The sequence below is a fragment of the Phodopus roborovskii genome, unplaced genomic scaffold (assembly GCF_943737965.1).
Source record: "Phodopus roborovskii unplaced genomic scaffold, PHOROB, whole genome shotgun sequence".
NCBI lineage: Eukaryota > Metazoa > Chordata > Mammalia > Rodentia > Cricetidae > Phodopus > Phodopus roborovskii.
In genome coordinates, this window is record NW_026126460.1 from 10,881,431 (window position 1) to 10,894,600 (window position 13,170).

The 13,170-nt window shown below is 40.1% G+C and overlaps 1 protein-coding gene across 1 annotated transcript in view; it reads right to left on the minus strand.

Annotated features, from left to right (window-relative positions):
• The window catches only part of Dytn (dystrotelin), a 52,397-nt gene that overhangs the window by 11,345 nt on the left and 27,882 nt on the right, over positions 1 to 13,170 (minus strand). Inside the window, exons 10-14 of the mRNA XM_051190641.1 lie at positions 9,735 to 9,802; positions 7,672 to 7,816; positions 6,924 to 6,927; positions 3,986 to 4,056; positions 713 to 872 (exon numbers count right to left, since the gene is read on the minus strand). Of these exons, the coding sequence (XP_051046598.1) occupies positions 713 to 872; positions 3,986 to 4,056; positions 6,924 to 6,927; positions 7,672 to 7,816; positions 9,735 to 9,802 (448 nt within the window). The remainder of the gene's footprint in view (positions 1 to 712; positions 873 to 3,985; positions 4,057 to 6,923; positions 6,928 to 7,671; positions 7,817 to 9,734; positions 9,803 to 13,170) is intronic.

Here is a 13,170-nt window from a genome sequence, read left to right on the forward strand (position 1 = left end):
GAATATGAAACATCTGGTTTTAGATTTCATAATGCACCTATCCTTTAAAAAACAATTGCTTTTTATGTTTGATGTTGTGTCAGCGGATAATACCTTAGCTACGTGAAAGGGTGCAGAAAGATGTTTTTCTTTCTTCTAACTGCACCACTACGTGAGACTGGATTTCTTCACACGCCTTAAATAAACCCAGTATAATAGTTTGCTTGAAGTGAGGAAAGATTGGCTGTCTTTCATTAAGTCAGACATTATAGAGGTTTAACAAAGCAAACAAATCACTGATACTCTTCCGGGCTCTAAAAACACCCAGCTGTGGCTTGAAAACATTATACATACAGTAGTTTATCAATTTTGTATCTCAATTAGTTAATGACTGTTTTTGAAACACTTCTCATTTTTTTTTCTTGATGGGAATAAAAATAGCAGTAGATAACCAACAGAGATAAAGGCTCCTAAAAGAGAGCTCAAAATAATTTTAACAATGTACAAAGAGATCCTGATACCAAATGCTAGATGGGAGTACTTGTTCCCCTTGTTTCCTCATTATGGAGCAGGAGAAGATTGGGGGGAGAGGGAAGAGGGTGGAGAAGAAGAAGCTAATCCAAGTGATGTGTGAAGCTTTGTGAAGCCACCATCCTTCCTCCACCTGGGGCAGAGCATCCTTGAGATTCGACTTCTAGGCAGTCCAGGTAGCCAGTGGCTCTCACATTTGTACCTGTAGGTCTTGTCTCATCTGCTGTAGCTTGGTCCATAGGTTATCCTGGTTGGTTGCAAGCTCCCGAATCTTTGTTTCAAGTCTGCAATTCTGTTCCTTCTGTAAGGTGTATGTGCCTTGCAATTTGTGTTTGTATCTATTTAACTGTTTTCTAAGGAGCCTGGAAAAGAAAAAAGTTTGAGTAAGAATGGAAACTCATACTTAGTAGGAGCTCAAACTCACACTTAGTAGGAGCTCCGCAGATCCTCCTCTGTGTGTGTGTGTGTGGGGGGGTGTTAATCTGTGCACTGGTGTCACTGAACTCCATCCAAATACCTAACTTGTTACTCACCTAACTTGTTAGGATTACTTTTGACAGCATGTTTTTTTTTTTTGTTTGTTTGTTTGTTGGTTTTTATTTTTTAACCAGAAACTTACAGATTGACTTTATTCATTATGGTGTCTAGAAATACCCTATTTGGGAAGGCAATGTCCTTAACATGAAGACTACAGAGGAGGCACATAGTTCATGAATCACAGATCTGTTCATCTACACTCTTCCCTCCAGCCTCTGCTCTTTCTGCTCTCTGCAGAAAGGGACCCTTTGTCCCCTGGGGTTATTGCTTGGGTCACCTCCTTGCTTCCTGCAATCTCTGATAACACATTACACATCCAACAAGGCTTTCCTTATCTTCTCCATTACTTCCCTACAAAGCAGAACTCCAGGCTCATCCTTGGCACTGCCTAGAGCCTTCCCTACTTTGTTTTTTCTGTATAGTTTTTCTCTGTATCTAATTGCTATCAAGCTTGGTGAGAGCTCATGTTTTTATCTAGTTTCTGGCCTTAATTTCTTATACACTCGTATACTTCCTGTTTTATTTATCAATTACTAAATTATTTTATTGCGTATTATTTTACCATTCTGAAACCCCCTTACCATTGTTTATCACTACATTTCCTGGTTCTGTCATATAGTAGATATACAATTAATATGGTTTTGCTCTTTGGTCAGTGCTGTGGACATAGTAACAAGATTTACAGGAGTAAACTCTCTGACAGTGAACAGCAACATTCTTCCATATCAGAGCCTTTAAATTCCTAAGTGTTGTAATGCATGGAAAAGGTTTTGGAATATAGCTTGGTCTCCCACCCAAAGCAGGTGTCTCTGAGCAGGAACCTTTAAACTTCCAGGTACATAGGAAACCTGGTTCTAAAATCCTAACTATAACTGGAGTGCAAAGCCTTTCGTATGGTAGATTTTTAAGAATGGAGTCTGTCTAGGGGATTATATAACTCACAAAGCAGCATCCTCAGAGATGTGTGGACAGGGCAGCTAACACCATAGTGCTGTGTTTGTTTTTGATCACTAATCTCTCTCCCATGTGGCCCACACCATACATCCTTTCTGCTCTATGGCCTATCCACCTTGCTTAGACAGCTGGAGTTCCTCATTCTTCAACAACCCAGGTGAAGTCCTATCTCTGATTTTTTTTTTGAGACAGAATTTCACTGTGTAGCATTCTAGAACTCCCTACATAGACCGAGTTGGCCTTGAACTCACAGAGGTCCATTTGCCTCTGCCTCCCAAGTGCTAGGACTAAAGGCATGTGCCACCACACTTCATTGTCTATTTTTTTTTATTTTAAAAGGAGGATTCTCATAAACTGTTCTACTAAATAAAATCTACCTACTACAACTATTTCCAGTAGTTTGAAGCCTGCTGCTTTCCAAGCAAATGCCTGTTAACAACTTCAGTGTATCTGAAAAATAACTCCTTCCAAATGACCTAAAATCTGCCCCTTTAAGATTTCATATCTGCTCTTACTAAACACACTGATCTGTGTGCATGAGGCCATCAGAAGAAGTCCAAATCCCCCCAGAAAGGTTAAACACAGTGCAGTTAACAGGGCTTCATGGAGTAAAGGGGGAATCACCAACAATCTGACAATGTTCTTTCAGGGTATGATCAGAGACTGAGGCCTTGCTACACAGCCAGGGACATTGCAGAGCTGACTGTTACGTAGCTTGTAGTTAACTGTTCATCTTGGGATGCTTTCACTGTTTCCTGGGAGTCTGGGCCTCCAGCTGTAGTGCTTTTCTTCAGTCGCTGGAGCTTAGGTCTTTATTGATTGCTCCAGGAATTAAATGTTAGTGATCCCGCATTGCTTATTCAACTAGTGCCTTTGATGTCTTGCCACACACACATGGGAGAGGTATGCTGTCAACGGTTTCATATAAACATCAATAAAAATGGTGATGCACACAGCAAAGATGTAGCCTCCAGTTTTCATTTCTTAAATTAAATCCTGATGCTTTTGTATGCTTTGCAGTGATAAATACTTTATTAGGCTGCCAATGATGTACACAGTAGATATGGGTTTCATAACAGAATAACATAGCTTCAAATTATTTTCAAACAGCTATCTTAAGATTTTTTTTGTTTTGTTTTGTTTTTATTTTGAGACAGGGTCTCAGTATGTAGCCCTGGCTGTGCTGGAACCCACTGCAAACCAGTCTAGTCTTGAACTCAAAGAGATCCACCTGCCTCTGCTAGTGTGCCCCACAATGCCTGGCAAGAGTTTTCATTTTATAGCACATTATTTATTTATTATGTATGTGGGGTGTGTGTGTGTGTGTGTGTGTGTGTGTGTGTGTGGTCATGTGTTTAGATGGGCACATATGCCATGTGCAGATTAGAGGACAATTTGCAGTGGTCAGTTCTTTCTTTGCAACATATGGTTCCTAGGGATCAAACTCCAGCCATCATGTGGCAAGTACTTTGTCCACTGAGCCATATACACAGCCCCTCTTACTCTTCTTTCAAGTAATGACCTCAAGTGATCAAAGGTGAAATCATACTGTAGTTCCTGCCTGATATTCATTATGGGTAACTACTCATACCGAATTAGGTTGCTTTTTTATCTTCAAACTGAAATGTAGAATTTCTTTGCTTAAATCATTTCTCCCAATTTTTTAAAAAAGGAGTTTCTTTCTTTCTTTCTTTTTCTGTAGAAAATGTCTCTATAAAAGCTTAGGGCAGAGCTCCTGGCTTGTCTCAGCTGCTGTTCACATGTCCACATGTGGCTCCTCCCTCCTCACGTGTTCACATGTGGCTCCTCCCTTCTCACGTGTCCATATGCGGCTCCTCCCTCCTAATGTGTCCACATGTGGTCCCTCCCTCTTCACGTGTCCACATGCGGCTCCTCCCTTCTCACGTGTTCACATGCGGCTCCTCCCTTCTCACGTGTTCACATGTGGCTCCTCCCTCCTCACATGTTCACATGTGGCTCCTACCTTCTTTCCCTGTGCAGAGTATTGATGAAGTCATGGGTTCTCCACAGTTCCTTCTTAATGCTGACAATGGTCTAGGGAAGCAAGAAATTAGGAAAATTAGTTTTTAGTTTGAACTTAAGCACATTTTAAAAAGTTGTCATAAGAGCATGATAATAACATATTTTTTCAAAATAAACTGCAGTTTTTTTCCCCCACAAACTAGCTGATGTTTGGATTTATGTGTAAGAACAATGAAGCAAATGTTTACTTCTGAAAGTATAGGCATACAACCCAATTTACAGAACTAATTACATATTAATATTAACACAATATATTAATACTATATATTTAATACTAAAGTATAAATGGCAAGCCACAATAGCCTTCTGCCCATGTTTGCTGCTTCTCTGAACAGCTGCTTGCAAAGACATTCACAGAACACAGTTGGGTCACATTTTTACCATCGGCTGAAGTTTCTCACGTCTTCCTTCACCTTCTACTTCGTCTCCTACGTGGATGTACACTGACGGGCAAGACCTCCCTTTGAATCCACCAACTCTTTTGAATGAACCGTGGTGGCTTGACTCTTCGGTGGGTTTTCCCCACTGAACTTTGTCACATCACACTCTGCTTCCCGAACTGGCACCCAAAGACTTCTGTTGTCCTGACCCAGCCTGGCTCAAGCTCTGGAGCACACAGTCTCCGCCCATGATTCCAAATCTGGGTAGAACATAGACTCGCCAACTCTACATTTCTAGGCAGCTATGACTTTATTCTGAAGCCTTTTCTTCTGTTCAGATGAACACCGTGGAGAAGACAAGGAAACACAGAAAGAGGAGAGTGGGCCAGATACACAGTCACTGTTTCCTGTTGGAGAACACTCTGTGGCTTCAGAGTGACAGCTCCTGCTTTGGTCATCCAAATATTCAAACATAGCCTTTGAAGTAATGACATTATTACATAAAAGACTAAACTTTTTTTTTCAATTCATGTTATCATATGATATATATTTTTCTGTAATTGAGAAACATTTTAGGTTTATGCATGTGGATATATAATGATATTCATAGGCTAGACATCATAGTTTATTGAGTCATTTCCATTAAAGGACATAAAACTTTTCTAAATTTTTTAACTTTCATTATTAATTAATTGTTCTATTTATTTATTGTGGGGGCTGTGTTGAGGTCATAGGACAACTTCCCGGAGTCAGTTCCTTTTCCTCCTTTACATGTGTCCTGGTGTGGAACTCAGGTTGTCTGGCTTATATGGCAAGCGCCTTGACCCACTGAGCCAATTTACTGGCTTTTAAGGTTGTTTTCAATTATTTCAAATTAGATGTAGTAAACACAACTGTGCAGTTTTCTTGTACAGGTGTGCAAGGTTCTTGGGTTGTCAGTAGTGTTACACCTACACATACATGTATACACACCTCCTCACAGGCGAATGCAGAGGAAAAGGCCTGCACAGGTTTATCCCGCACAAGTTACCACTGGGGATCTAGGGGCAGACTAGATCCTATGACTGCAAAGGATCACATTTTAAGCACAGTGTTTTAAACTTTAGAGTCACATCTTGCTTGTACTACTAAAAACATTCTAAATAAATCAGAAATGCACTACACACATAAGGTTGGATAGAGAAAGTACAAGCCAAGAGTAAGATGAGGCAGGGTTATCTGAGGGTGCCACAACCATGTGTGTGTCTCTGCTCGCTGGAAGGCTGCACAAACTGTTTGGCACTGGTGGACATGGTACTTATTTTCTAGGGCCTAGAGCCTAGGCACCGTTCTTACCACAGCTACACATGGAAACTTATTTTTGTCTTTGATTATTAAAAGCTTTATAAACGATGGCCCTTTGATGGCCTCCCTGAAGATCAGGCTGCATTAACTATAATTATTCAAATATTCTTTTAGAAGAATAATTATTTTATAACAACATAAAAAATAAGACAAAGCGGGAGAAATGGGAAGGTGATAGTACACAGGATAGAGTTGTATTTATGTAAAATAAACATCTCCTAGATATCTACCCTATAGTAGTCAGAGTGTTGCTTTAACGTTAAGCACTTTTACTTCCCACAGTAATAAAAACAATAACCCTAAAGACAAAACCAATAATAGCACTGAGAGGAAACTTTAGAAAATGATAGACATTTCATGGTCAGCATGGTGGTGATGGCTTCATGGACAGATGCCTGTCTTCACTCATTACTTGTACACATTAAATATGTATAATTTCTAATTTGTTAGTCACACTTCAATAAAGTGGTTGAAAGATGAAAGGGGAATCTTCCTATATATTGCACAAATAGTTATCACAAAGCTAGATGATAAAATGATGTTCTCTTATAAAAACAAAATGGGAAGCTGAGTGGGAAACAGTAAAACATCCTAAAATGGTGAAAATTCTAGTGTGGATTAGCAGAATCATGATGTAGACATCAACATGGAAGGGGCTTATTGAAACAAAATAAACAAGAATCGGAAATTATTGTCCCTTATCATAAGTCAAAATAAAAAGATTTAAAATTATAATGTCAAGATAAAGCATGTTAAAATATATACAATTAAGAATCATTTGACTTCTCACTGGAGAGCTTTTTCTAAGTCAAAAAAAAACGGTAAGAAATTACAAAGAAAAAAATTGAGAGCATTTTTAAAGGAACTAGAAACATCCATAAACCAAGTCATGCTGTTCAAAAGACTAAAGGGAACAAGGCTTGCTTCTGCCAAGATGAAAGATTCAACGTTTACATATATTGACACACCAGAAGGGACAAAATGTAGTTGCCTTCTAAAAGTATTTGTGGGTAAAGTTCTGTCTCACCAAATTTGAGAAAAATAAATAAAAGAGAAATTATATTTTTGCTTTATTGTAAATCGGCAGAATTAAAATGGGGCAATAGTTAATCTTAGCTGTAGCCAGGTTCACAGGGGGTGTCTTATCTGGCATACCTTTCTGAAAAGCAATTTTGCAATAAGCATGAAGAACCTTAAACATATTTCCATGGACCTTTTTGGTGATCCTACTTTAGATGTGTTTTGTAGGGAAATAATGGGGTAACTGTACACAAAAGAAAAATGGAAGGAAATTTTAATAGTAAATTTTAAATTACAGTAAAAATTGAAAACAACTTAAATGTCAAACAGGAGTTAAATGAATAGCATTCTGTCTATTTAAATAATTATGCAGATGTTTTTGAAGGATTCTGACAATGGAAAATGTTCACAATATAATTTACATTGACAATTTGACAGTATAATCAGTACATCTCAAAGTATGATCTAAACTAAAATATTCAAAAGGAGTGAAGCATATTGAAATGTTAATGATGCATACACATAGATTATTTTCATTTTTAATTTTTTTTTACTTATTTCTCCAAATTTAATGCAATAACTGCATATCCCTAAGTGGGCGTGGTGGCTCACACTTATAATCTCAGTATGCTGGAGGCAAAGGCCAGAGGACTGATTTGAGTTTCCAGTCCTGCTTGGGATACAAAGAGAGACCACGTCTCAAGAGGCAAACAAAAACATGCAACACTTTATGACTGAAAATATTTCCCTATAGTTTTCATTGATCATATTGACAAGATGAAAATATTTCTTGATCTGGGGGATGGTTTTCAAAGCCTTGGTACCTGCTTACTCAGTGCCTGGACACTGTGTTGCAGTGACGGCTTCTCTCTTTGGGACTCACCTGGTCACGTGGTTTGTCATCTGCTTGTGGAGCAGGTGACAGTCTTTGACATGGGTATCTGGGGCGTTCTGTGGCCGCTGCCGCCACCGCTCCTGTTGGCCTTGCACACACTGGGACTTTAGGGCCTTTAAACTCAATGCAAAACCTGTTAGAAAGCAGAGTTTTCTAAGATGCTGGGGCAATTTTTAATGATCAAGTATGACATTAAGGAAAGCTTTTTATTTAAAATGTATTTTAAAAAGATTTGTTTTTATTTGTGTATGTGTGTGTGCACGTGTGCAGACACACATATATGCCATTTGTATGTACCCATAGAGCCCAGAAGAGGGCATTAGATGCCCCTGATGCTCAAGTTACAGGCAGTTGTGAAGCATCCAACAAAAGGTACTGGGAACAAAACTTGGCTCTTCTGTAAAAGCAAAAAAGCACTCCTAACTACTGAGCCATGTCTTTAGCTGTACCCCCTTTGTGACTGAAAATGTCAAATCAGATGTCAAGGTCAGGGTCTCCGCATCAAATAGTAATAACGTCACTCCACTTATTCCCTGTGTCCTTTTCCAGACAGGCTGTACGATTGCTAGAGAGCTAGATAGCTAAAAGTATAAAGTTCATGCTTCCTTCTCCATGCCAATTTAGATCTAAAAATACAAAGAAATTCAGTGATAATGACTCCCAGGTCATGTTGTCCAGACCAGGGACCAGGAATTCTAAGCACGGGTGTGTGTTTATTATGTCATCTCTGAAAGAGCACAGATGACTCAAAGGGCAGGCATACTTGATTTTACAGAATTCCATTTAGTTTTCTTCAAAATTATTTTGGAAGCATTTTTACCATCTTGAGTTGTTATAGTTGAGCAAAAGAAGAAAACATTTTAAAAGAGCAGAGAGGTATTTGCTCACAGAGAGTTCACATTTCACAAGCAGATTAATTTCAGTTGCTTTTGACAGCCGGTGATAAAGTGATTGTTCTGTGCTTAGCCCATTCTCTCAAAGTGGAGGGTGTGTAGGGATAGAGAAAGCAACATGGTTTCTGACTGATGCACTCTATTCTTGTCCCATCTGAGATAATTTTAACACTTTGGATTACCTCTGACTGCTATAACAAAATATCATACACTACATGTATACATACACTACGTTCATGTTACATGTTTCTTTCATGTCTAGAGGTTGGACGTTTGAGATCAGATGCAGGTAGGAGTTACTTCCTCATCACCTCGAAGTCTTTGTTCATAAAGCTCATTTCACACACAGTCTCGTGAAGAGACATCACAATTTTCCTGGAGCCCTGGAAGTACTTCAACACTACACTAGAGGGCTTTTTGCAACAGTGAGACCACTCAGAAAAGGCACAAAAGCGTGAAAAATCTGGTTGTGAATAGACTGTGTGAAAGACATTTGTTTACAGCTTGAAAGCTGAAGTAAGGGGACAAAACTCAGCTGCAGCTGCACCTCAGCTTGCAAATGCATGTGTGGGCAGCCTTTACGTTTGGCATTCTGTACATATCTCTAAGTGATGCAGTGGCACCTTGAAAATTGATTTTGGATGACGTGTAAGATTTTGCAAGCAGGTGAATGTGTAAACCCCGAATCTGTGAATGATTAGGAATGGTATATTAGCTTTGCTGCATGGACAATCCTATGTTAGTGCCATCCCATTCAGCTATCCGGCATGTTTCTCTTTTGTTTAGGTCTTGTTTTCTGTGCTTAATGTCATAGCATAATTTTATTATAAGGGTCTCACAGTTTGTTATACTTGGGTGTAGTTTCTTTGTAAAATAAGATACATTATAAATGAGAGTTTTATAGAATTTCTAGTTGGTTATTGCCAGAAGAGTGAAGAGCTATCAATTTTAGGCTAACTTATTTTATGTTGTACCATTACTAAACGCCTTAATTCTAGTGTTTTCTTCTAAGTTCCTCAGGGTTTGTTTGGAGAGTGTATCAGCTGCAGATGCAGGTGATTTCATCTTCCCTTTTCCAACGTTTGAATTTTATTTTCTATTATATTTGCAAGAATTTCCCCCAAATTTTAATAATGCTGGTGATGTCTGACACCTCACTTCCAATTATGTCCTTATAAATAAAAGTGTAATTCTTGCTGATGTGAACAGTCATGTGTAAAGTAAATCTACAGCAAAAGGAAGGGGCTTCTTACCATGCAGATTGCTTGTTGAATTATTAAATAAACCCAGTATTACCACGTGGCAATAACTATTGCCTTAGAAGATGGGTGTTCCTCACTCCTCCACTGCTGGTAGGAGTGCAAACTCATACAGCCATTTTGGAGATCAGTATGGCGGTTCCTCAGGAAAATGGATGGCACTTGAAGAAACCATCCTGAATGAGGTAATCCAGTCACAAAAAGAGGAACATAGTATGTACTCACTCATATATGGATTTTAGACCTAGATCAAAGGATCACTAGCCTATAATTCACACCACCAGAGGAACTAGGATACAAGGTGTATTCTAAGAGATTCATATAAAGTCCCTCACAGAACCGGGAAGGAACAAGTCGCCCAGAGCTCAGGGAAGTGGGGGGGGCAGCGAATGGCGAAAGAAGTAGGAGAAAATGAGGGGGAGGAAAGGAAAACATGTGCGACCAGGAAGATTGAGCCTGGTTAGGAATAGAAGACAGGAAAGAGAGAGAGAGAGAGAGAGAACATAAAAGAGGGAGCCAATATTGGTTTGAAGATAAAACTGAACACAAAGAAAGGTCTAGAGAACTACAAGACTGCTGCCAACTAACAACTTGAGCTTCCGTGGAAAGGCTACCATAAATGCCCTTCCCGGAGAGTGAGATCAACAACTAACTTATCCATGGAGCCCTCAACTAATGCCTGTTGGAAACAGGATCAAACACCCATACATAAACACTGAGTCAAACTAGAACCCAGATGCAGATGGGGAGGACAAGACCAGGCGGCAGAAACACATAGAGACAGCTTACCTGAACAAGGAGGAGCTAATGGTCCCCAGACTGATAGCTGGGAAGCCAGCATGGGACTGACTCAGGCCCCCCTGAATATGGGTCTCAGCCAGAAGGACTGAGCAGTCTAAGGGACCTCAGACAGTGGAGCCAGGATGTATCCCTGGTGCACAAAAGGACTTTGTGAACACATCCCCCCCCATGGAGGGATAACTGCCTTAATCTAGAGACAGGAGAGAAGCCCTAGTCCCTACTTCACATGACCTGTCAGATCTACATGACTCCAACTGGATGGCATTCCCCTACATATGGAATTGGGGTGGGGGGATGGGAGGGGAGGGTGGTTAGAGTGCATGTGAGAGGGCAGAGAGGGTAAAAGGGAGGGCAGGAGGGAGGGAGAAAGGGAGGGAGAGGGAACTGGGATCGACATGCAAAATAATAAATTAAATTAAAAAATAATGCTTTGACTCCAAAATTTAAGTTCAAGGACAAGTTACTGGGGAAAAGGATTTCTATTTTTGTTTCCACAGAAAATGAAAAGATGTGGATTCCTTCCAGACTAATGTGGTTTGATCAAGCCAGACCACCTGAAACAGAGTACCAGATGATCCTACATTCAAAACAGCTGGACAAAGCAGCCTTGCAGACTCCAGTCAGGATTTCTGAATCTTCTTTGAATCCCCCATGACAGCGCCCCTTACCAGCAGGAAGTAGTTTGGAAAGAACAACGCCCAAATTCCCAAATATTGTCTATAAATGTTTGTTTTCATTTAAATGGACTTGGTTATATAAAATAAATAATAATAAAAAAGAAGATGGGTGTTCCTAATTTACCAGCTTAATAGATAGCAAGGATGACTCTTTGACTATGATCACATTTGTGAAATTAAAACATTCACATTTATTTCTTTCAGGTTGGTCATCAGTCAGAGTTTCTGAACTCAATACCCAGACCAAGTTCAAAATTACATAATGCTACCTTGGGGATTAACCATATTTATTATACCCAGAGTAGATTGGATATATGGAATTTAAATGAACTTTAGTGATGTACAGCCCTTTCAACTCTCTGTGTTTGTCTTATTCCCACAAATACTGTGCTGAGCATATGAAGGACAGGCTATCCCTGTGATGAAGTGAAGAAAGTTAGTCATGGATAAGTAAAGGCAGCATGTGCCGCTGGCTGAGGACAAGGCTTCTCTGATCCAGTTCATATGACTTCACCACCTGTTTGTTTTTTCTTATGCCTCCACCCCTAACATGCTCACAATTGCTTATGAATTGCAATGTTCTCAAGAAGGATGAGAGTTGACTCTTAACAATGCTGGTTTGTGGGGTTGGAGAAAGGCTCAGTATGCTAAGCCGCTTTCCCTGTAAACATGAGCATCTTTGTCCGGATTCCAGAACCCTCATCTAAATGGCCCACCATGGTGACATGAATTTGTAATCCCAGCACCGAGAAAGAGACTGATCTGGAGCTCCCTGTCCAGTCAGTGCTTTACTTGGCAAATTTCAGACCAGTGAGAGATGCTGTTTCAAAGGGGGAGGGGAGGGACTGGAGACATGGGGTTCCTTAAGCAATGAGAGCAGAGGAACAGGGTTTAATTCTCAGCACCCATCTGGTAGCTCACAAACATCACCAGCTCCAGTTTCAAGGGACCCAATGTCCTCTTCTAGACTGCATGGGTACTAGGTGCTAACGAAGTGCACAGACATATATGTAAACAAAACACCCATACACATACAAATAAATACATTTTTTTTTTGGAAAGAAAACTGGTAGGCAGTGTCTGGAGAATAACACTTTGAGCTTTTCTTCTGCCCCCTGCGTTGACATGTGTGAATGTACCTCAAAACACACACGCATCCATCTGCACACACATGAACATGCACACACACATATGAGTATGTATGTATAGACATAAAATTATAGTTTACATCGGGAGTGGAGGTATACACCTGTAATTTCAGCTTTCAACAGGTAAAAGAAAGTGGGTGGTTAGTTAAGAGGCTAGCCTGGGCTACACAATGAGTTCAAAGCCAGCATGGGATACCTATCAAGACAGGGTTTCAAAAAGCAAAACAAGACAACAAAACAAAAAAAAGAGTAACGGTTATTTGGAGGATAATGATAGGGGGCACCTTTACCATTTAGTGCAGGTGAATATAAGAATGAGAGATTTCATCTACAGCCAAGCCTAGTTTTCACCCACAGTGAAGTGGGAACAGTGTTATTCAAATGGAATCAGCTAAGCTTCCTGTGCCTTTAGTGGCAAGAGCAACTAACTCGATGGCCACTGTGTGGCGCTGTTGTCTTTTAGTTTCCCATAAAGCTAAAGGCTGTTTACAGAGAGGTGAAGTGCGTTTGAATCTCTACCCTCTTCCCTCTACCCAACCCTTGCAGGGCCTTGTGAATGCTCTGAAAATAAGCAGCTATTGACTTCTCAGCTCTAAATGGGTCCTCTGCATCTCGGTCCCCAAGGCCCCGGGGAAGCGGAATGGAAGGAAAACCAAGAGATGGGGATGGAGCATGTGGAACAGGTCTTCTGGGTTTCACAGCCCGCTCG